Source organism: Columba livia, chromosome 13 (assembly GCF_036013475.1).
Source record: "Columba livia isolate bColLiv1 breed racing homer chromosome 13, bColLiv1.pat.W.v2, whole genome shotgun sequence".
Classification (NCBI taxonomy): Eukaryota; Metazoa; Chordata; class Aves; order Columbiformes; family Columbidae; genus Columba; species Columba livia.
In genome coordinates, this window is record NC_088614.1 from 10,261,932 (window position 1) to 10,285,417 (window position 23,486).

The 23,486-nt window shown below is 39.8% G+C and overlaps 3 protein-coding genes across 8 annotated transcripts in view; 1 reads left to right on the plus strand and 2 right to left on the minus strand.

Moving 5' to 3' along the window:
• Positions 1-1,166: 1,166 nt before the first annotated feature.
• Positions 1,167-15,400, minus strand: PRMT7 (protein arginine methyltransferase 7). Of its 3 annotated transcripts, none has more exons than XR_010465807.1 (18): positions 15,116-15,279; positions 14,238-14,411; positions 13,363-13,399; positions 12,758-12,907; positions 11,969-12,077; positions 11,525-11,637; positions 10,260-10,501; positions 9,947-10,124; positions 8,731-8,858; positions 7,989-8,127; positions 7,420-7,503; positions 6,167-6,214; positions 5,731-5,820; positions 4,911-5,072; positions 3,741-3,815; positions 2,885-3,028; positions 1,949-2,045; positions 1,167-1,385 (listed from the first exon to the last, which is right to left on the minus strand). XR_010465807.1 is itself a non-coding variant. In XM_065028341.1 (18 exons), the coding sequence occupies exons 2-18, from the start codon at positions 14,330-14,332 to the stop codon at positions 1,227-1,229; spliced, it is 2,067 nt and encodes a 688-aa protein (XP_064884413.1). In that variant the 5' UTR covers positions 14,333-14,411; positions 15,265-15,400; the 3' UTR covers positions 1,167-1,226. The 3 variants fall into 3 exon arrangements, 2 of the variants coding, with proteins under 2 accessions (XP_064884413.1, XP_064884412.1); XM_065028341.1 differs by having other exon boundaries at positions 2,885-3,045; positions 15,265-15,400; XM_065028340.1 differs by having other exon boundaries at positions 2,885-3,045.
• Positions 15,315-21,439, plus strand: SLC7A6OS (solute carrier family 7 member 6 opposite strand). Of its 2 annotated transcripts, none has more exons than XM_065028348.1 (5): positions 15,315-15,516; positions 16,745-17,116; positions 18,892-19,092; positions 19,908-20,037; positions 20,501-21,439. In XM_065028348.1, exons 1-5 carry the CDS (start codon positions 15,361-15,363, stop codon positions 20,620-20,622), a joined length of 981 nt encoding a protein of 326 aa, XP_064884420.1. In that variant the 5' UTR covers positions 15,315-15,360; the 3' UTR covers positions 20,623-21,439. The 2 variants fall into 2 exon arrangements, with proteins under 2 accessions (XP_064884420.1, XP_064884421.1); XM_065028349.1 differs by having other exon boundaries at positions 15,316-15,516; positions 18,895-19,092.
• Positions 21,440-22,559: 1,120 nt separating this feature from the next.
• Positions 22,560-23,486, minus strand: part of SLC7A6 (solute carrier family 7 member 6) — a 28,651-nt gene continuing 27,724 nt past the window's right edge. For all 3 annotated transcript variants that reach the window (XM_065028347.1, XM_065028346.1, XM_005504756.4), the window contains one exon: positions 22,560-23,419. In XM_065028347.1, the coding sequence (XP_064884419.1) occupies positions 23,328-23,419 (92 nt within the window). In that variant the 3' untranslated portion in view covers positions 22,560-23,327. The remainder of the gene's footprint in view (positions 23,420-23,486) is intronic.

The following is a 23,486-nucleotide window of genomic DNA, read 5'->3' on the forward strand; positions in this document are numbered from 1 at the left end:
TATGGGGTTTGCTTGCCTTTTTTTAGGCTGTTTTCTGGCTTGAGGTGCGCTGGCCACTCCTGACTCGTACCCAGTGTGCAGTGTGCTGAGCATGAGCCTCTAAGAGCCAGCAGAGTGGGCTCTTTTTTAGTGAATACAACAGTGTAGTATATTTTTCTAGTAGAGAAGAACTAGTGTTCAGGAAATGTGCAGGTTTTTGTTGTTCTCCAGTGGCCCTCTACACCGAACCCTGTTCACACTGGGTATATTGTTCTTGCCTTTAAAAGAAGAAAAATTTTGTCAAAATTAACTTATTTTCTGCCTTTGCTTGTTAATTTCTCTAATATTGAGCAGCTGTGCTTCTCTTTGGCAGTTTGCATGTTCGTCTTTGCTGTGAGTGTGGCAGCGACATGGCCTAACCTGTCAGAACTTTATCTGCAATTTTACATAACGATATATGGGTGAAAATTTGTAATCACTTAAAGACTTTGCCTTTAACTCTTTATTTAGGCTCTGCCTTTCTTAGCACCCATCCTCTTCAATATTGAGAATTGAAAAATCCCCTTTGGGCACCCACACCTTTACCTTTCTACAGCACACAATCAAATTGATGTGGTTGTATTTAAAGATGACAAAGTCTCAGCTGACTGGTGTGCAAAGGGGCGGCACGCAGGACAGTACAAGATTAGTTCGTTGTGATATTTACCGCAGTGGGACCCAGCTTAGTCAAGACTTGCAGCAGCATGAGAATAAATTTATTGTCTCTGTAGCAAAGTATGAACCTGCATAAGGAAACTGGGCCTTAAAAACTTATATATCTATATATCTATATCTCTATATATATCTATATATATATATAGATAAGATGACAACAGTACCCTTGAGGTGGCAAAGCATCTGCTCAAGAAACACCTGATTTCAAACCACCTTTTTAAAATGTATTTCATCTATTATTCTTTTTTCCCCAGGTGTTGGTTATGTCCTTGGTCATCTCACAGTCTTTCTGCCTGCTGTCTGGTAGAAAAAATCTGAGCATGTGGGAGTGAAAGATGAACTGAGAAGCAGAATTCCCTGAGGAACATTCCTTAGCTGGCCACTCTGAGCATCTTCAACTGCTCCGAGAAGACCAGCTCAATACATTTCAGAATAGTCAGTTCACTCTCTGAGCACAATAAAAAAAATCCCTCTGCTGTACAAAAAAATACTATATAAGTTTATTATAATTTAGGAACATGAGTTAAAGTATCTTACAATAGCTTAAAATCCATGGCAATCTCTCCTGTCTTTGTGTCGAAATTTATAGCATATTTGACAGCAGTGGGGAATTCTGATGGAGTCTGTGATTCAGTAACGGAACTGAAGAAATAGACAGCTTGCTTGCAGTGGGGGTTCCACTCGCAGTTTCCCTACAGGAGAGAGTTAAAAGTGAAAGCAGTCAAAACTCTACCATCTTATTGCCAGACAGTAATAATGCACTAAGAGTTTTTGTTCCCTGTTCAGCATACAATGATCAGATAGTTATCACTTGCATTGCCATCCATTCCATTATAGGAATACATAACTTGAAATACCACGTGCTACACTGTAGAGGAAAAAATTGATTTGGTCAAAGAATATTTATATAGAATACTGAAAATACTTACTCCTTCCCTCAAAAATTTTTGCTTTTGTTAAACTAAGAAAATAGATGTGTATGACTAAATTCTACTTTGAACTAGCATCATATTTAAGTTCTGAGTTTGGTTCCAAACTATGGGAGCATTTGGATCCAATTCAGACTCTCGCATTTAAGGTACATCTCCCGATCCCCCCAAAAATATGAACAGATGGTTCTACTAGTTCTGTCTATACAATGTTCAAACAGTGTAACAAAGAGCACCTCCATAAACCAAGTGGGGCCAACACAGACCCATTCTTCAACACTGTAATCCCATAGACTTTGGCATAATAAATCAGATTGAAGAAATACCTTTTCATTTGAAATCTGCGTCAGTCCTGTACTAACGGAGATATCGGTGGTAAGGTGATATTCCATCCACAGAACGGCTCCGTGGCTCTTGCCTTTCCTGGGGAGAGGTGGAGGATCAAAACCTGTTACTTTGTGCACCACTCACAGCCCAGTGTTCCCTTCAGAGACCCCCCCAGCGTCCCCTGCTGCTGAACTGTGAGCATATACTGACCACACAGCCCAGCTCAGCTGACGTGGCTGCTCCACCACAAGCACACTCACTCCGGGTGGTGCCTGGAAATGACAGCTGGTGCAAAGGCACAGAAACCCCACCCAGATGGTTCTGCATTTTGTGAAACCTTCAATTTTGTTTCACAAAGAGAAACGTAATGTGTTTGAGTTACATAACCTCTAGATATAACTTCTTCCCCCTGTATTTTAATTCTTAACAGAATTTCAAGTTTGAACAGAATTAAGTAAAATCTGTACTTACAGTGAAAAATATCTCAGAAGACGTGACAAATATCAAGGATGTCAGAATTATAGTTAAAAGGAAGAGTGGTATACACATTAAAGCTATTAAACAGAACAATCTGGAAAGCTAAATAGGAGCCTTTTCTAGAAGAACTCAGCAACAGGGAACAAACAAATATTAAAAACATCCAAACAATGGTTTATTTTATGTAAACTATAACTCAACCTATTTAAGTTTTAAATCATGGTAACATCTAGAAAAACATTATTTTTTAAAGACAGGCATATTATCTACGAAATTACCCTGTTATACCCTGTTGTGAAGAGGCACAGGAAATGTGTGTCACAGTAACTTCCACAACTTCAGGTCACATTATCAGAAACAGTAAAGTTCCCACTAATTAACTGTAACATACAAGGACCTTTAAGATGAGGTAAAGAAATGGATGATAACAAGATATTTATTGCAATGAGAAAACTCACCGTAACAGATTTACAGAACCCTCTGTGCTGAGACCGTGGGGCGGGACAGTCTCTCTGAAGTCAAATGTCAAAACTTCCTGCGGGTCAGAGAGTGACTTGCAGGGATATTCCCACAGAGGGTGAGGTTCTGCTTCCTTGGATTCCCTAAAATTCAGAGAATTCTGAAGAAAGAACATAATAAAACTTTCTCAAAACAATCCAAAGGCAAACAGTCCTCGTTTTCAAGTTAATTTTGTGTCCTGAACCCACAGTATTTAAGCTTTCGTACTACATGGATGAACTAACTGCTGTGACCAGAGTCCTCAGCAGTGAGACAGAAACAGGCACTTTCAAAATACAATGAACTTAACTTTTCTTCTCCCTTGAGATGAATTCTACTCTAGAACTGCGTGTACTCCACAGTGACTACAAAGGCATCTAACCGGCTAACTCAAATACGGGTATTGACAATAGAAGTGGATATAAATAAATCTCGCCCTTCATATACATTTCTTAGAAGTCAAAAAGCCCTTTTCTCTTTCAAAAGTACCTGCAAGGCCAAGCAAGGGCAGCAGCATTCATCTGTGAACAGCTCCCAGATGATCTGATTTCAAGCTCACAGTAATATTTTGAGAATGGTATATTTCTTTTTGAATGAAGTATTTTTAAAACTGCAAAGTACTTGAGGGCCTGACAAATGAGAAGAAACAACCCAAACCCCATGTCCCCAAAGCTACTGTTTTGCAAGAACTAAACAGCCACCATATTTATGAAAAACGAAACCAACGGTGTTCTGCCTAACATACACGTTTTTCAACAGTCACTGAATAATGTGTTAAGCTAAAGTGAGTTTTGTTCTGTTTTCTCGACTTCTTACCTGAATCATGTCATCCATAGTCTGGACATCAAAACCTTCACAGGTGCCGCATGGACTCCGGATTCTCCACAAGTCCTAAAAGAAAATCAGGATTTTGTTTGGCTTTATTAAAGGAAGTATGTTTAAATAATTGTAGCTGTAGATCAGACATTTGTTAACAAGCCAGGTAAAGACTCTTTGCTACCTATACATTCCTAAACCACAAGAACCAGAAGATAGTGTAATTCTGGGAAAGTATTTTGCCAGTCAGTTAATTCTTTAGCCACTGTTCTCAACCGCTCTAAACGATCTGCCACACTCCCTACCCTCTGTGCAGGGTTTACTTTAGCGCAGCACGGATCTGCCCAGATCAAACCCCGCTGCCCAGCACAGGTCAGTGCTCCAGCTACATCAAACATCCTGCTGGACTACGAAACTTCCCTTTAGCGCTCCAAAGATCAGTAAAATCATTTCAGGCACTTCACACTGTGCCCCTCGTTGACTTTAACAATCCACTGGCCAGACAGTATTTCAGTTCAGCTTTTGTCTTTTCTATAACTGCATTAACGGTCTCTTAATAGAACAAGAACATTCACTAACTGTGGATATATAAATTCTATTGCCTGTTCACTGTTGCATATAGCAACCTCAAATGTTCCTGCTTTACAAGATGTCAGCAAAAGCACTGTAGATGTCAATAAATGCTGTTGTAATTTAGGCCAGAATACAGCATGAATTCATTTTTTTTTAAATGTGACCCCTGTTATGCTCAAATTCAGAACTGTGCACAGCTCAAGTTGTAAAAACAATTCAATGATGAATTCTGCCTGGAGTCTTATACTCATAAAGCATCACTGCAAAACCTGTTATTTTGCAGAATATCTAATTTTGTAAATAACCACATTCCTACATGCTTCAGCAATATCTCTGTAATCTAAAGAAATATTTTAAAACACTCAGCCATTTTATTTAAAATGGTAAAACTATTCAAGTTAATTTTCTGGTGAGATGGCTTAAATAGCAAAACTCATCTTTAAGATGTCAAATATTCTATTCTCAGGTGTAAGTGCAAAAAATATGCAAGCGGACAGTATTAAGAGAGATAAACTTGTCATTAAAAAATCCTGGAAGAGTACTCAATTTTAAGTGAATTTGTGTAACTATCTTACGGACAGTTCTAAACATTCTCACCTGAAACTCCACAATGATCATGTGCAGAGACGCAGACTGAGGCAGGACAGTGACATCGCTGGTGAGGTGCTGGCTCACAGCTGTCCGGGCGTACCAGAAATACAGGTTATGCCACGGCAACAAACTTGTAGTAAAGAACGGCTCCCCCACAAGAACAGAAATCTGGGCACAGAAAGATAAAAAGCGTTATAAAAAAGAAAACAATAAGACAAGCTGTTTACATATTCAGTAGTTGAAAATGCAATATAGCAAATGCAGTCATCTAGAGAAAAACTTCTGCTTTTCTGTACGGATTTAATTACTGCACATGCTGTACACAGACATCTTTTTGGGGTTTTAGTTAGCAAATTTTACAAGTAATTTTCCTGCAACCACGTCTGAGAGCAAATATTGCAGTTTTAAGTTGGAAGGGTTTGTAATGAGTCATAGAATGTCAAAATTTTTAATTTAAGGATGTTAGTACTTCTGAATCCAAACAGACTGCAAACTTCTGAGTGGCTTGAGAAACAGAAGCTGTAGCCCAGTAGAACACATGCACTTGAGCCAGTTTAACTGCCCTCACAGCTGGTGTAGATTATGCGGAAGGGAAAGTCATACCCTTTCGAAAACAAAGCGAAAACCCTCCCACATTCTTTAGACTACACCTCATTGAGTTTCAGTGGGACGAGGTCTGAACCACCTAACTCATTACACTTGATGTGAACTGGGATATAATGGGATTCATGGTGGTTACAGTAGGTCAGTAGGAAATCAAGATTCATTGTCACCTTCTGCTCCCCACCACCCCACTGCAGTTCAGTATTGGAGAACTGTGACGTACCTTTTGGTCTTTAAAATGAGAAGGTGTCAGCAACTCAGGACGTGCTTCTATTATTTTAATTTTATCTTCTAGATTATTTGCTTTAAAAAACTTAAAAAAAAAAAGTATTAGCATACCATCTTCATCAAAAGCTACAGTTGAGACCCAAACCCATACCAAAATAGACGGGTATCCATTCTTGAGAGGGGAGGTATCTCTGATGGGATCTGTTCCTCCAGGTATTTGCATAAAGTTCTGGACAATTACCAGGAAAAAATAGGAATAACTCTCGCCACCCAACATATCCCACCTCCCACAGTCCTGTCAGACTGTAACATCAAACACGTTCATTAAACTGAATTAATCTCCGAGCAACTGATGCCAGGACAACCAAAGGCTCTGGCCTTAGAAATACCAGGAATTCATTTACAGCTTTAGCAGAAAATGGATTACTCACTTTTTGCATGACAGAACAGGACACAGCAGAGTTCTCCAACGTAAACACCTAAAGAAAAAGACACAACAGTTAGTCAACCAGCTTTATCAATTTTAATTAAAATAAAATGTAAATAATGAAGGGACTTCTTTGATGCCCTAGTGAACACAGCTCAGAAGAACATGCATCTATTCCACAGCCCACTGACATGTACCTTTTAACAACAAAAACATCCGCAGTAACTATAGGGTAAACAACACTGTTTTCACAGCCACAAAGAAAAAAACCCAACAGAATGCAAATATTTGTTTTCCATTTTTAAGATGCATATAGCATATCAGCATTTGCTCTAGGCATGTATTATATTTACACTGGAACAAATGCAAGCATGTTGCCACTGTGCTGAACCAGCCTCCAGCAGCACTTACTCTCCGTAAAAACATTGTGTTGGACACTATCTGACTGTATCTGCTGGGAAGAGCTCAGATGTGCAACACGGCACATCAGCCTTTTGAAATAAGAGAAAAATTCAAAACCAATGAATAGTTAAGCAATACAGTGCTACAGGGCTAGGAAAATATTACGGAAATCTCTGTGTGTGCCCTGGTTATCTGTAGCAGGTCTAGTCGCTATTGAAGACAAAAACACAGGGGCCACGGGTTGCTGGTTTAACTCAGCGTGGTTGTTGATTTCTATGAATTGCCTGGCACCTTCCTCTGGATTATACTGCAGTACACATTCACAGATATTCAGTCCAACTATAACAGATTTTAGTGAAGAGCCTCACGAGAGAACACATCGAGTCAGTTACACACATACATGAGGCAGCCAGGTGGCTCTGGGCTCTCATTTACACCCAGACTTGGGATCCTTACTGCTCCTATCCTGCTGCTACAGACCTTCCATGTCAGCCTAGATAATAAATGTAGTTATGGAATTGGAAAAGAAAAAGAATTGCCATGCACTTAGGTCAGTAGAAAGAGTTTTTCCAAAAGCACCAAGATACAAGATGGCAAACAGGAATCCATGGGGAATGAGGAACACCATTTTCATTCAAGGCTACACACTGGTAAAACCGGTAATTATTATCTCCCTAGACTTCAGCTTGATCAGAGATGAACTTGCCCTCCACTTCCACATAACGGGAGCCTTCTTCTCACTTGTCACTGGAGAGGCACTGGAAATAACTAAATAATTGCCTGGAAATGTTGAACTATATCAGAACACTAAAAATACTAAGCTAAAATGCAAAGATCAGAAAAACGGAAGGGTACCTGCTGTGCTCCGAGGTGGTGGGCCAGCACCGGCAGCAGGCTGCCATCACTGACACAAAGGCACACACTATCTGCTTTCAGAACCTACAGAAAATAAAGTCATTCTTATTCCTGTTCAACATGAAAAAGTTTTCAATTCTAGACGTTTTGGTGGCATTTTTTTCGCACTTTATACACTTCTATATCAAATAAGGACTGGGAGATACAGTGATTAATATAAACACTTCAGGCAGAATAGTGTAAGAAATGTTCATATATTTCCTTTGATTTAGGTTGGAAAAAGTTTGCACAAAAATGTATTGAGTGTCTTTATTCAACTACCAACAGTCCTTCTAACAAATACACAGTGCTGCTGGAAATTCCTATGCAAAAATAGCTGCTTAAGTTTTAAAAAATACCGAAGTTTTCATGACAAAATATAACTTGTATCTGCTGATGTAAATAAAATATACTTTGTGAGCAAAGTTCTTTGGCAAGGAAGAAACAAATTCCATAAATAATTACTGCAAATAAAACAACACACACATTTATCACAGAAGCTAAAAACCCTACCGGGAACACACACTCACTTTCATCAAAGACTTGACGTATTGGCACGTTCGGTTCTGATCATTTAATTGCCCAAAGCGTGGTCTATTCCAAAGCAGATGAGCCTGACATCTACAAACAGGGCTCTCAACACGAACATCCGCTTTATTCTCCTCTTCTCTAGAAAAAATTCAACAAAGTATTAGTTACAGCATCAGTAACATGTTTTCACAAACAGGTACCTTTACTAGGATTAATGCATATGGATTCCACTGTTACTTGTTCAAATGTACTAGTTCTCCAGGGCCAACTTTCATCTTTTTTTAAAAGACAAACCCAAGAACCCCCAGATTTCCTCACTAACTGTCATGGTTAGGTATTTCAGGCTTTGATCTTTTAGAAAAAAATTACTTCTTTGGATTCCTAAGTAAAAAAAAAAAGACACATAATGGAAAGAGAATTCAAATTATTTCACTCCTCCACTTATATGCCAGCTCAGCTGAGCTATGTTTGAGGATTTCCAGGAACCGACCACGAGTGGTTTTGTTCCTCCGTCACCGAATGCCACCAGGTACACAGCAGGAGCCTGCAGTCCAAACCTCAACTGTGTTTTTATGCATAGCTTGTTCTTTTTCACCTGTGCATTGCCCATAAAGTGGCTTTTAATAATTTTCTAGTCATTAGGTTCTTATCTTGCTCGTCTACAAAACGGCTGTTCTAAGAGCAGCAAATACTTGAGCTTGGAATAAAATATCAACCTTTTTCATACACGTGTATTGTTACCTGGCTTTCTGCAGCTTATACCACACGGAGTACTCGTCCCGACAGGCAGTCAGGTACAGCTGCTCACCCTGGAGAACGGGCTCCTCATTGGGAAGAAAATACACGCACTGCATCCAGTGATCCCTCCACTGAAAAGGGTTGACAAAGAAAACCTTCGGAATTAACCCATGAATAATAAATGGAAAGTAAACAAATAGCAGGAAATCAAGTAGTAAGAATGAGCACAACTTTTTGGATATACGCTAGTTGAAAGAATCCAGCCTTGCTGATGTGAACCAGATAAGGGCCAATACCATATATTGAACAGATATATCTTATACAGATTTGTTACAATGGAATAATCCTGACAGCACTGCCTTGCTGACTAGCTAAGCTTGTATTTTAATCAAATGAAAAATCCAAAATACACTTTGCATTTATTAACACAGTTTCGCCTCTATAGTTCATTTATGTTAGAAACCTGTGCTGAATTGCTGACAGTGACCAGTGGTTGGAACCTCTTGCATAAAATTAGGTCACTTAGTGTCACTCATACAACAGCATGACTATTTTGTGTTTCAAAAAGCTATTTTCTGCACTGCAAATATTTCAAGCTGATTGGTCATTCTAAGCTGACCAAATGCCCTGAAGCTTGATAGTTTCAAATTTTATTCTCAAACACAGTAAGTGCAAACAATGATTTTGTTGCTTCTTTTTGATTAAGTTGATCCTACAAGTAAATACATTCATACAAAAAACACAGGAATCCAAATTAATAGTGACCTCCTGTTCCTCTCAATATCAGTATCAACTCAGTGTTTTCCCACACCAGCCTTTTTATGGGACTATAAATATATTACCATAAGCTTGTCACTTATTTCCAGATTTAATAGAAGAACTACATAGAAGCAAATCACAGACTAATATTTTGACCAGGGACAGAGATCAGTTAAGGAAAAATACATGGAAATCTTTATTTCTTTAAAATAAAATAGTCTGGAAGACAGCTTCAGTTTTTAAGCTTTACGTTAAAGCTTACATCTAAGTTTTACACTAAAGAAAACCTAAAATGGGTGCATACTGAAGTTAACATTTGTTTACTTATCATCTTCCAATACATAAAACATTAGCAAAGTTCATGTTTAGAGACAGCTGCTTAAAACACCCAGTATGGTATTTACTCAGGATAATTACTGGTAGTCATCTCATGATAGTATCCAAAGGCTCAGTATTTTACCTGGAATGCAGAAGTGGATTTTACCCAGTATGGAGCCATAGTGCAATTTATCGTCCCAGAGGGGTCCATGTCAATATCCCACCAGGAAAGTACAATTTGTGCCTTGCCAGATTTGACAGGCTCCAGCTGCACTCTGTAGCAGGTAGAAGCACTTCTTACTGGCTTACTGAAATCCACACTGCAGAGAAGCAGAAAATTGTAAAAAATAAATAGTTTGGCATTCTTCTGAAATTCTCGGTAGCTTCCTAAGCTAAATATACAACTTTTATAAAAGGCATAACTTTTGTTTTGAAGAAAACAATGCCTGCCTTACCTGAACATTGTCACCACATCACTAAGGATAGTGAAGTCACTTGAAGGCATCTGGTTCAGCTGGATATCACAAACAGAAGGAACACCTGGACACTTCTCCACTTCTGAAGGGGAGACAATAATTTTTTCACCATCCTCTGCTTCGACACGAACAGGAAAAAGTTTGTTCCAGGACCACATTCTTTTGGATTCCACTAACTGGACATAGACTGTTGCCCTGTGAGGAACTGCCTCACATCCTTCCTGAGAGTTCAAAACAAAGGGTAAACACATTCAACTCATTTGACTTATTAACATGCATGAGAATTAAATCAATTGAAATGTGAACCAATTTAAAGAAAAGCTGAACTGGGAGCTTTGGAATCTTAAGCACAAAGAGACTTTCGTAACTTCAGAGTGATTTCTCTTTGTCTATCTGTAACATACGATACAAGGAGTAAGAAAAATAATGTCTCAAATATTTATGCAATGACAATTTTGTGTCCATGTTTAAAGAGTAGAAAACATGTAAGTTCTAAAAAAACCACTGTGAACTAAGAGCTACCTGTAAAGTCCAATAACAATGTTTTTACAAAAAGGACTAACTACAATTCAGAGTTATATACGGAGAGCAGTAAAAAGTTACAGAGTGCTATTGTCTTTGTATGTAAAACTGGTGAAATGAAACCTAGACACCTAAATGAAGTATTGCCATCCACATTTTAATTAAAGGAAAAAAACAGAAAGGGTAAAAGAGAAAGCCCTAAAACCTACAGATTATATGTCAAAAAAATTGATTGATTTGATTACAGTGTTTAAAGCACTTCCACAGGCAAAAAGCATGCAGAGTAGCAAGAGCACCTTAGGAAAAAAAACCACCAACAATCAATGCCTGGCACAGATGAAGCCCAGCAAATTTAGGAGGACACTTTCACTTTTTAAACCATCTTGGGGCTTATTTGCCACTGAAACAAAGTACTACGGAAAGCTCCAAATCAGAACTGCACACCTTTCTGAAAGACATTTGTTAACCAGCAAGTTATTGGTTTCAACACGAAGCAACTAAGCATGATTTCAGAGCCTGTGATGTAAAATATGTACTCCAATAGCTTTGTTCTAGGAATTAATCTAGTAAATTATTCACTGGATAAGAAATTAGCATATCCGGTGGCACATTTACAAAGGATACAGAAGCCTTAATAAAGTCTAATCTCTATTTTACTCCAAGAAAAGACATAAAGAGCTTTTCTAGGATAAATTTGACAGTCTATCAGTTTTTACTGTTACCTGTACAAGATACTTGTGTGCATGCTCATAGGTTGGTAAGGCTCCTTCTCCTATCAGCTCTGTATCAAATAATTCTGTAACCAGGATGTTTGCACGACATTGCATATCTCCATCTAAAAAGACACAATTTAATATTGTAATATCAAGACTTGATGCAAGTCTTCCAAGAAGATGCTATCCTGAAAACATGAGTAATTAAAAAAAAACTTATTCTTGTTACAGAACCTGCTGAAGTCTGCAAGTTATCTTCCTTTAGAAGTTTACTATTAAATACAAACAACTACTGAAATATTATTACAACACTTCCTTTTGAAGTAAATTGCCAATGTACTTTCTAGAGAGTAAAGGATTTGCTTGTTTTTATTAAAAAATTAGGAAAATACGTAATTCTCCATAGTTTTGAGGTACTTGCCAATTTTTTTAACCCCGGCCTATTCTTCTCACCTGGGCCAACTGTGACTTCAGTGGAGTGCTTGTTGATCACCTTGATTTTGTCACGAAAACCGTTTTTCTCCACTATCTTCACAGCAGCATTAGCCATTGGCTTGAAAACCTATAGAGAGAAAGAGTGTAACAAATCAGCTTAACTTTCAAAAAGTCCTGCAAAAATTTTAACATCTTCTGTATCTTTCCCTATATTAGAAGTTCTTTACCATGAAACAAGACAGCAAGCCTCACTTCAGAAGTTCACAGAGCTCTAATGTCAGTGTTACAAACCATCAGCTGTCTCCAAAAGCTACTCCAATACACATTTATAAGACAAGAATACACATTAAGAATATTTTAGCATTTACATTAAACAAACTTGTTATTTTTAAAGATTAAGGTATATTTGCATCGAGAGGCCCCAAAAGATGTATATGTGCTCAAGCTATAAAACAAATAGATACATAAAACTGAAGCAGTCAAGTATGTAAAAAATCTGCTTTTATTAACAGCATAACTGTGAAGAAAATTTTTATTTCATTTAGAACAAATAATAGAGACAGTATATAGCCTGAAAACAGCCCAACAATGAAGAGTGTGTTGAAAGGGCTTAACATACCCAGTTTTTAAACTCAAAAATTTTAAATATTCTACTCAGCCACAAAACTTGCACTTCAGAAACCACAATACAAAACAGCAAATGCATGCACAGCACTGATCATTCAGACAGAACAACTGCACTAAATCTCTAAAAAGAGGTTATGAACATGCATGAAAAGGTATGTGCAAGCAGCAGCACAGGCTGACCTCAATGGCGTAGCAGAAATCTGCACCCGCTGCAGCTGCCATCATGGACAGGAGTCCTGTGCCCGTCCCGATGTCCAGAACAATTGCCTTCTCACCTCTCGCTTTTACTCTGCTCACTGCAGCACGAATACCTTCGTAATACTTTGTGTTCTGTGGAGAGGGAAAAATAAAACAAACAAAAATATCAGCGACCTTCCATCTATTTATACTTTCAACTTGTGTGCAGAAATCTTGCATTCTCAGGATAGGATTTATCGTTAGAAGAAAGCCTGCAGACATTCTTTATGCTATAGTCATACCAAAGCAAGTGTTTTTGGAGGGAGACATTTAAAGCCCAACCGTTTTTATCACAGTATTCACTCATCATTGATCAATCAGCTATTTACAGTGCATGCATAATTTACAAATGCAATATATTTTCTAGAGCACTATAGTCAGATGTAAGAAAGCATCTGTTCATCTAAGAGCACGTCTGGTATCTTAAAGGGTACAATGGTGAACATTTATTCTTTCAGAAAAACCTGTAAAACCATGCAGTGACAGCTATTCTAGAGAAAGGCAGTCAGTATTTTCTCACCATTCAAGTTTTTTGCTTCTATACTTACTCTGTCTTTATCATGAAGCATGTCAGCATAACGTGATCTACAATTAAAAAAAATCCAGTCAAAGTACCACATACTGCAAAGCACTACAAAGCTATTAGATCTCACATAATCTCTTTTCTGTTATTAAGGCAACTGGTCCCCATGTCCCACAAATGCACAGATAACTGACAAGTTCTTTGAGGATCTGAACTGCTTCCCAGAATAATTTCAGTGATCTGGTCATCAGCATATAAATGAACTAATTAACCACTGGTATATATCCTCTCTTCAGCAATGGAGCCAATACACAGACCTATGGACAAACAGTTGTGAAGTAACAGCTGAGACAGACAGAGGTTCATACAGAGCGACACACAGCAACGAAAGCCTAATACTGCTCTATCATTTGCTATCAAGATTTAAATTCCTTTGATCCCCATTTCTTCACGGGTTACACTACTTAAAAATACCCCAAAATCTAACCTTCCAAATTTCTCTTGCTGTTACATTAAGCTCTTAAAAAGTTACTACAGGAACAATTGACAACTATTTGTCATGCTGGGGATTTAAAATGAATTTAGACAATTTTTGCAATTTAGACAATATTTAGACAATATTTTGCAACAACTCAGTCACAGCATTATTATGATAAGCACCTCAAAAAACGTTTAAAAAATTCAGAAGGGAACGCCTTGGAAAATACTTTTAAAAATTCTTCATTTGCAGTTTTGCCCTGTACAGCACAGGACACTGTAACATTTAGACTGTCCTACAGTCTGTTCATCTCATGCCCTTGGATCTTCTACAGAGATAAACCCCAAATTGTCATGAAAACAAATTGGGTTTGCTCTTTTCTGCAGCTTCAGTGGAACAATAAGCTGCTTTTTCCAGCATACCTTGCAATTTCCTGATGGTAGTCATAGTTCTCATCCTCTTCTACCCACTCCATTGCACCGGTGGTTGGATTAGCTCTTCCACAAAAGGTCTTCATGATCAATCTCAGTTTGTATTATTTATGTATTATGTGTGGTTTTGCTGCTTTGGCCTCAGTATAATACCCAAAATACTGGCTATGGAAAAAAAAAGACCAAACACAACAACAAACAAACACAAGTGAAAACTAAAGACATTACTCAGCTATGGATATGTATATATACTCTCCCTATTACCAATTTGATGACCTCGAGGGTCTTTTCCAACCAAAGTGATTCTATGATCTGCCTCAGCCAGAAGCACTGGTCACTGCCCTGTACTTTTTCTGTAAGAATCTTTAAGAATCATAGAATCATTTCAGTTGGAAGAGACCCTCAAGATCATTGAGTCCAACCATAACCCAACTCCAGCACTAACCCGGGTCCCTAAGAACCTCATCTAAACGGCTTTTAACACCCTCCAGGGATGGTGACTCCACATCCCTGGCCAGCCTGTTCCAATGCCTGACAACCCTTTCTGTGAAGAAATTTTCCCTAATATCCAATCTGAACCTCCCCTGGTGCAACTTCAGGCTCAAACCTGTCACCCAGCCCTGCTCAGGAACTCAGCCCAGGGAAAGAAAGATCACCAGTGAGTTCTCAAGGAACAGCCCCCGTCCCCAGGCGATGCTCTCGGGGTCCCCACAGCCCGAGGAGGGCCCCGCAAACCCCAGGCAGCGGCAGGGCGGCCTCTCCGGCGTGAACGGGCCGCGGTGGGAGCCCGAGGCCGGAGCAAAGCGGCTGCTCAGCCAGGGAACAGCCCGGCCGCGAGAGGAGCTGCCTCAGCCCAGAACTTCCCCCACCTCAGGAACGGGCTGCGACGGCAGACGTCGAGAAGGTTCTTCGCGATCCCCTGCCCACAACCAGCGTGGCAGCCCCGGGAAGCCGCAGCCTCACCTCCCCCCGCCCCGACAGCGCCCCCACAGTGCCCAACATGGCGGCCCCCACCTACCCCACAGCGCTGTCCGCCGCCTCCCCGGCGTGCCCCGCGCGGCGGAGCGGGAAGGTCCGCCCTCGCGCCCGCCCTTCCCGGCGTGCCGCGGGCGCCATGGAGCAGGCGGCCGTGCTGCGCGTCAGGCGGAAGCGCGGCGGGCCCGAGCCGGCCGAGGCGCTGCTGCTCGCCTGCAAGCGGCTGCGCACGGACAGCGGCGCCCAGCCCGTGGAGAGGAACCTCTTCAAGCTGGTGGCGACCGTGTCCTCCAAGGTACCGCGGCCCTGCCGGTGTGGGCTGAGGCTGTGCCTCAGGCGGGCGGGGGAGGTTTGATCCCTGTTGCAGTGCTGAGGGGTCTGTTGGAATCAGCAGCTTTCCCCGGGTTTACAGGATCCCTTTCGGGATCACTTGTGCGTGCGAAGTTCTTGCCAGTAGCCTGAAGAACGGCGGCTGGATGCGAAGCGCGGCCTCTTGTCACCGCCGGCCGGTTGCGCAGCAGCGAACCTGTGAGAACAGACCGGTAATGGCAGAATGCCAGAGATTGGAAGGGACCTGGAAAGCTCATCCAGTGCAATCCCCCATGGAGCAGGAACACCCAGATGAGGTTACACAGGAAGGTGTCCAGGCGGGTTGGAATGTCTGCAGAGGAGACTCCACAACCTCCCTGGGCAGCCTGGGCCAGGCTCTGCCACCCTCACCGTGAAGAAGGTTCTTCTCAGGTGGAACCTCCTGTGTTCCAGTTTGTACCCATTGCCCCTTGTACTACCACTGGTTGTCATCAAGAAGAGCCTGGCTCCATCCTCCTGACACTCACCCTTTACATATTGATAAACATGAATGAGGTCACCCCTCAGTCTCCTCCAAGCTCAAGAGCCCCGGCTCCCTCAGCCTTTCCTCATAAGGGAGATGCTCCACTCCTTTCATCATCTTTGTTGAATGTTGTTAGTGAAGGAACATAGTGCAGAATGACCATCGTGACAAGCTGTGTTCAGCACTGACTTTTATACCCTTATAGATTGTTCTTCACATAGAGACTACAGTATAGTCAATACGTGAGGCCTGAATTCCTGATGGTTTTGGTGCTGAAGCTCAGCCCTGTGAGGTTAACAACGTTCATTCGCTGTGCGACCTTTTATATTGGATAAAACTGCCCTTTCTTGGGAACTGCTCTTTATACAAGGCTGTAAAGGATATTGTGCCTTAAATTTACGACCATCAGTTTTCCAAAGGCACGTGTTTTTCTTTGGACAGTTATTCTGTATCACAAAATATATTAAAATTGAAACAGTTTTACAGTTTACAAATACCTTTTTTCCTTATAGCAAGAGAATATTATGATGGTTGTGTTGCTTAAAGCAGTAGTAGAAGTTACTTGAATGTTGTTAGGAATATTGGTACTGCATTCCTCAAAAGTAAGCACCGGTAAAAGCAGTTACTAATCACTTCTAGAAAGGAGTATGACTTACTATGTTATTATATTCCTTCTCTTTTTTCTACCCAGAATGAACCAGTTCAGAAATACGTTCAAGAAGTGATCACTCGAGACAAAGCAGCTCAAAGTCTGCGACCCTCTTTAGGAAGCACTCAGCGAATCATTCAGGAACTTCGTTCTTCCAAGGAAGTGAAAAGGAAGGAAAACCGTTATCGCGTTGTAGCCAGCCATCGACCGAACTGCACTGAAACAGCTGCACCTGTCGTAAATGGTGAGGCTTCGATTGATGGTGCCACGTCAGATGCTGAGGAAGATGCATCACGAGAGGAGAGCAGTGCTGCAGATAAGGGGTCGGACTGCTGTGGGAAATTCCAGTTGTTTGATATTGAACAAGAAGAGGAGGTGGCAGGAGACGTCAGTGTAACTGCTTCAAACCCACAGGTCAGCAAACGAACTTAGTGTACTCAAAGTACTTTGGTATCATTGTTGACTGTTAGATGTGGACTGACTGCTGTCAAAGGTTTTCTTTGCATTGTAAGTATTCCACTATTTAATAGGAGCTTTAGCTAGGTATTTACAAGTTGGAATATTGGACAGGGAGCAGCTTTCATGAGGATGCTTAAGTGCACTTATGTTGTCGGGACAGACAGCCGTGTGGAGTTGGATGCTACAGGAAGGGCTTGTACCACCCTGGTTTTTCTGTACCCAGTTCTGATGTATAAATTCTCACATTCATCTGTCCTGTGGATCTCTGAGATTTTTATGTGGTTTTTTTATTAACTTCTTCTCTACCTAGAAAAGAAAAAATCTAACTCGTTCATCCACCCAGATGCCTTGGAATGTCACTTGTAGCCAAGATTCACTACCAATACTTTTGAGCTTTCCATTCTCAGAATTCCAATATATGGTTTTATTGTATATTTTTAGCAGTACTCCAGGTGTCTGACAGGCTGCTTAAGCCCCTACATTCTGTTTTCCTTGGTATTATGAGCTAAACTTATGTTTGCAGTTGGAGGAATATCTGCTCAACATCTAGAATGGTTTTAAGCATGAAGAAGCTCAGCCTTCTGTGCAGGATTGCCCTGCAGACAGAGTCTTAGGAAGATTTTGTATTAAAGAGACTCGTAACCATATGGAAAAGAGGGTAATAGAGCTATATATGCTTTGTTTAGTAATTCCATCAATGTGTGTAAGTACATGTGGATGCTTTACTTACGCAGCACATCACAGCTCTGAGGAAAACTTAAAATGCTTAACATTAATGAAGATGCTTGGTGAGTTAACAGGTCAACGAGCTGCCATCCTTCAGAGTTTCTTACAGGTTATTTCAGGGCTTTGCCACCAACCTTTAGTATGAACTCTTGCTTTCTATTAAGGAAGTAGCTCAAACAGATTTCAGATCTGTTAGTTAGCTGCTATTTATCACTGCTGATTAGAAAAACAGAAATGAAACTGAGGTAGCATGAGAATTTTCCTCTTTTAGAGCTAGCAGTAAGTGTTGAAGGCAAGAAGTAAGCTTTCTTTTTTAGTCTTTAAGTGTTCAGAAGTGAGTAAAAGGCTGGTGTGTAGCTGTGTAAAAAATAATTCCTCAGAATGATTTATGTAGTTCAGGAGACACCACTGTGGGTTGGACATGATATTCTGAAAAGCTCTAGCAGAGAAAAATATGAAGGTCTACACAGGCAGGTTTTTGCTGCAAGTGCAGGTCAGTAAAGTAAATACATTGCAAATAATGTATTAGGAAGGAGAAAGCATGAAGAAATTGTGTTAATGTTGAAGTGAGAAAATAATACTGTAATCTGCTTGCATGTTATCTGCACTGCTATACACACGTTTCCTGCAGTGTGGCAAGTGTAACGCTCTACGAAGCACAGGCTGTCTTAAAACTTGTGTTTTCAACCAACATGTCATCAGAAATATGTGAACGGTTCTATGGCATTAGTCACATCTCTTCCAATAGTTTCTAATGAACTTGTCCCTGAAGTTTTGTCCTGTTATCTGAAACACGGCATGAGTGGCTGCACTACATTAATTAGAAAATTCTTTGGTGTGTTTCTGTTCTAGGTTGCTATTGTTCCAAATATTGGCGTTCCAATGGGAACGTGTTTTGGTCTAAGGTTTCAGAATATTATCCTTACGGAGCTGCTGGCGATAACTAAGACTTTGTGTGCGTGGCTTCAGTGGAAATACACAGTTTTTAATTTATTTTTTGTCAGCAGAAGACCGATCCAGATGTAATTCTTTGCAATGCAGCAGAGATGATCCGTGAGCGTTTAAATGTTTCTGAAGATGGTAAAAAAGAACACCCTGAGAAAGAAGATGAGTATGTTTATGACATCTATTATATGGAAACATCAACTCTGGGTTGGATCCAAAATATCCTTTCTGTACAGCCCTATAGGGAAGAATATGAACTGGTAAGCGTGTGGGAAACCAGATCTTTCTTAAGTAGAAATGTCACAAATAAACAGACTTAGAGTGCTATCGTTAAAAGCTGCCATGACAAGAAAGATCCTTTGAGATACTGTGTGTATGCTCAACTGAGTTCTGTGCGGGGCTTTTTGTAGCTGCTAATTCTGTTCCTCCACATTACTGTTGAATCAAGCAAATTATGACACTGAAAACTGAAGAGATAATGCTCATGTAGTCAGAAGAATTTGTCTGGCTTCAAGTTGCTAAATTTTGGCACACAAATGTAAACTTAATTCATGTCTCATTAAAATGTACTTGAAAATGCAGTTGGGTAAAAAAAAAAGGAGCAAGGGGAGACACACACAATTTTTACAATATTTGAGGACTTGACTTACGATATTTTCCTGTAACAGAATTGTCCTCAGTGACTGTGGACTTAGGAAGCTAAATCAGTCTTTCATTGTATAGATACTGTGATCAATGGACTTGCCTATCAGAAACCTGAAGCTTTTTTTTTCCTTGATCTATTATGCTACTGCTGAAGTAAGATTAGACATTAGCCTTGGCAGTTAAAGGCCAAACTGGAAGGTGACTTAACTGATTTCTCACCTAAAGCAGATTGCCGTGCTGTGGTGAATATACTGACAACAAATTTTTTTCTACAGTGTGCTTTGTGCAACTGTTGAATAATTTATGCTTGTGGTACTAAGTATCTCTTAGCTCTTTATGATCTGTGTGCTATCATATAGGTGGATGATAAACTGCTTAATGCCAAAAGTCTGTATTTATAATGAATGTTACGTTTTGTGTTGACATGCAGGTAGATGATGATCATGTTCCAGGGGAAATATATGAAGACGAAGATGATGAAAATGATGAAAATAACTGGCGTAATGATTATCCTGATGAAGATGAATTCTTACCTGAGGAAGATGGTGATGGAGAAAGAGGTATGCCTGTCATAAATACTGTTTGCATTCATATAGATTTCATCCATTTTACATGCCATCTCTATAAAAAGCAACTAACTGAGCACTGCTGGGGTAGTGTTCTGGTCTTATAATGGGTTAAACCTGCTTAGAGAAGGATCATCTTTCTTGGAACTACAAGGGATCCTGGTGTCTTTGCAAAGTCAAAATTAAGAAATCCATCTCAGGCTGCTGCACTTGCAAAAGATTGCTTGCTTTGAGAAGGAATACTTGACTTTTTCTGCATACTTGTGAAACACTGTCTTTTCTTAACTCCCCATCCCAGTGCACTCCATGCACAATTCAAATTTCATCTAATACAGAAGCTGTTCACATGCTGTATTTGCTAATGTGAGTTACTCAAGAAGCTTACAATAGTCTGGTTGACCTAATTGTTTAAATAAAAGGAAGGGATAATCTGAAAGTGTTGATGCTCTTCCTTTAGATTCTGAAGAGAGCTTCAGTGATGAGGACCAATGTTACAGGAGAAGAACATGGAATAAATACCGAGAGGATATTATACGGGAATTTGGATACGATGAGATGCAGGATTTGGATTCTGACTAACAGCCGTTTTTTTGAAGGTGAAATGCCTACTGAAGATGAAATTCTACAGTAGCAGTAGAACTGAAAATCCAGATGGCTGCTGATGGCTGTTCATAAGAATGTTGAACTAAAGAAAAACCTGGAAAACCACTTTCCAGTAAAAGTTATTCTCATTAGGACAGCAGGAAACCAGTAGTTACATGGATGAGCTTTCAGCTAAATTTTTGCCTGTCTGGCCACCTGAAACTGTTGGGTGATGAGCATGGTTCAGCCTAACACTTCCTGACTAGGGTTGAGTATTAGATACTAGATTTGGATTCCAGTAAAAGCTAAAACCTTTTACTATCTGAGCAGCCAACTTAGCTGGGTGTGAATATGCCACTTCACAATATAAATTCCCATTCCAAGCAAAAGATACTATATGCTTTAAAGTAGATTTTTCTTCCCATTCTGTAATGCTGAGGTTCTGAATGTTTGGTTTGTTTTTTTTAAAGCTGCCATGTCCAAGCATTTTTACCTGTACTGACAATATCTCGACCTTATATATGTTACATATGGCAGCACTGTTGGCAGCACTGTTGGCAGCAGCCCTTTTCATCATGACTGATGTGTCAGATTTCACAAGATCAACAAGGCGAAGTCCTGGAAAAAGGCATTCTCTCCCAGTGCTTTCTACTGTACTTATTCCTAAGTTTCAAGTTACCTTCTTTACAAGTGTTTGAGCATATGAAATGCCTTGATTTTTCTGTTTTAGTGATGGATCTCTCTCCAGTAATTTTACTATCGGAGTAGAACAACATATGTGCATTTACATTGTAAATAAAGAATTTTTGACTAAGTTTTCTTTACTCATTTAAAGATTACAGGAGTTGGTACAGCTGAAGCCATGTCAGCATTTTAACTTATATTCTTCTTTAGAACAATTTAATCATCTTACCTGTTTGGACACACAAAGGATTTCAGCACTTTCCTACTTTAGTCTGTAAAAACTATCTAACAGGATGTAGATCTACATCAGTGATGAGCTGTAGGTTGCAGTAATGACTTCAGGTTAATTAGTTCCAGCTGCTGATGTCAAGATAGCAAAGGCAAAATATTTTTCCTTGCTTTCACAGAAAGGTTAATACGGCTATTATTTACCTATGCCACAACCCTGGCCTGTTAAATCTATGCTGCCCACGGGACAAATGTCTCAACTTAACTGAATCCAGTCTAATCATATGCAAGATTAAAAAGCTGTGTTATAATAGCTACATGCTAGTTTTCATTAAATACTGAAAAGACCCTACCTCTGCACATGAGTTCCTCAGCTAGAACTTAACTATCTTAAACGTATCCCAAGACTCCATTATATGTTAGTCTTCACCATTTGCCATTTTCTGTAGGGTTTTTTTTAAGATAACCTGGTCAGGGAGTCAGTACAAGAATCTATATATTCTCACTGTTATTCAAGTGGCTGATGAAAATGGGGTGCACCATTTGCTTCAGTCATATTCTTGTGATTACAAGATTTAATTCAACAAAGATGCACATGTGGACAAACTCGGGTCAGCTGAGGTAAACATTCTGATCTAAAGTAAAAATTCCAGGTATGCTTTGAAGTGTATCTCAGTCCGCTAGCTAAACAGGCTGGCTTCATGTTACCTTTTGCTGCACCAAAATTTGCTATCAAGGAGTCCTGATGTTAGGCTTGCAGCTTTGGAATTAAAAATACTAATTAGCATCAGTCTATTGCAGTACTACCTTTTATTCTTATTTTATCTCACTGCTACTTAGCTTTCAAGTTGCTGCCACAGACCTGTATTTCTTCTATAGAAGAACACAAGAAAGTGGTTTATTCTGTGTGTTTCTGGATGGTCATCTTCCAGTGAACAGCACTGAAATTTAGAAAGGGAATTGCTGACTGCTGAGGTAACACTGCTAACGTGTGTTCACTGAAACAGTTCAGAAACAAATGCTTACAAGCTTCAAACTGAGCATTTTAATTTTGGAAGTTTCATAAAACCTGTCATAAGGTGACCATGTACTAACAAGCTAACCAGAAAGAATCATCAAATGTTAATCAAAGCTTTAGCACCAAGGTGCGTTGTTGATTAAACCCTTGCAACAGTCAGATACCACATTTCCACACAGCCTATGGAATAAAATACTTATCTTTAAGGGAGAAAGGCTGGTTCAGTCTTTAAATAATATAGCACAACTTTATTCATTTTTCTGCTAATAATGACAAATCAGGTAGTTTGTTGTGACCAGTTGTCTTCTGGGATAAGGACTGAGATAGCACTGCAAATCAACTTCATGCAAACAACCATCAGAATTAAGCTGGAAATGCCTTTTGGTCTTTTGAGTCAAAGTGGTTTTCAGTCTAACTTAAAAATGCATTACTTCACCGCCTGTTTCTGCAGAAATCTAATTTGATCCATTAGCTCTTACCATTTTAACACCAATTCTGAAGAAGAAGGAACAGTATTGACGCAGAGCTTGTGTGCCTGAAATGAGTACATAATCATAATCCAATAACACCATGCCCTGAAAACATGCCGCAGTTTAGGAGGGTGACACAAGGGCACAACTTATGTGGGAATCCAACTGCAAGTAAGTACATTTTCAGTGTTTCTGAAAGACCACTGGAAATAGTTTTGCCGTTTTTCCCAGTTCCTTCTCTTCCCTTTTGTTGTCATAATTGCCTTATCCTCCCTCCCGTTTCTTGTACCGGCTTTGAAATTTTAGTTGGATTTGATTTCTGACTTTTTTTCAATTGTATCCATCTCTGTTAAAACACAGGAACAGAGCAGCTGCATGTTTCGTGTGACTGTACCTGCAGAGGCAATGGGAGATAAATCAGAATAATAGCCACCTATCTCAGTACTAATTACACAACATGC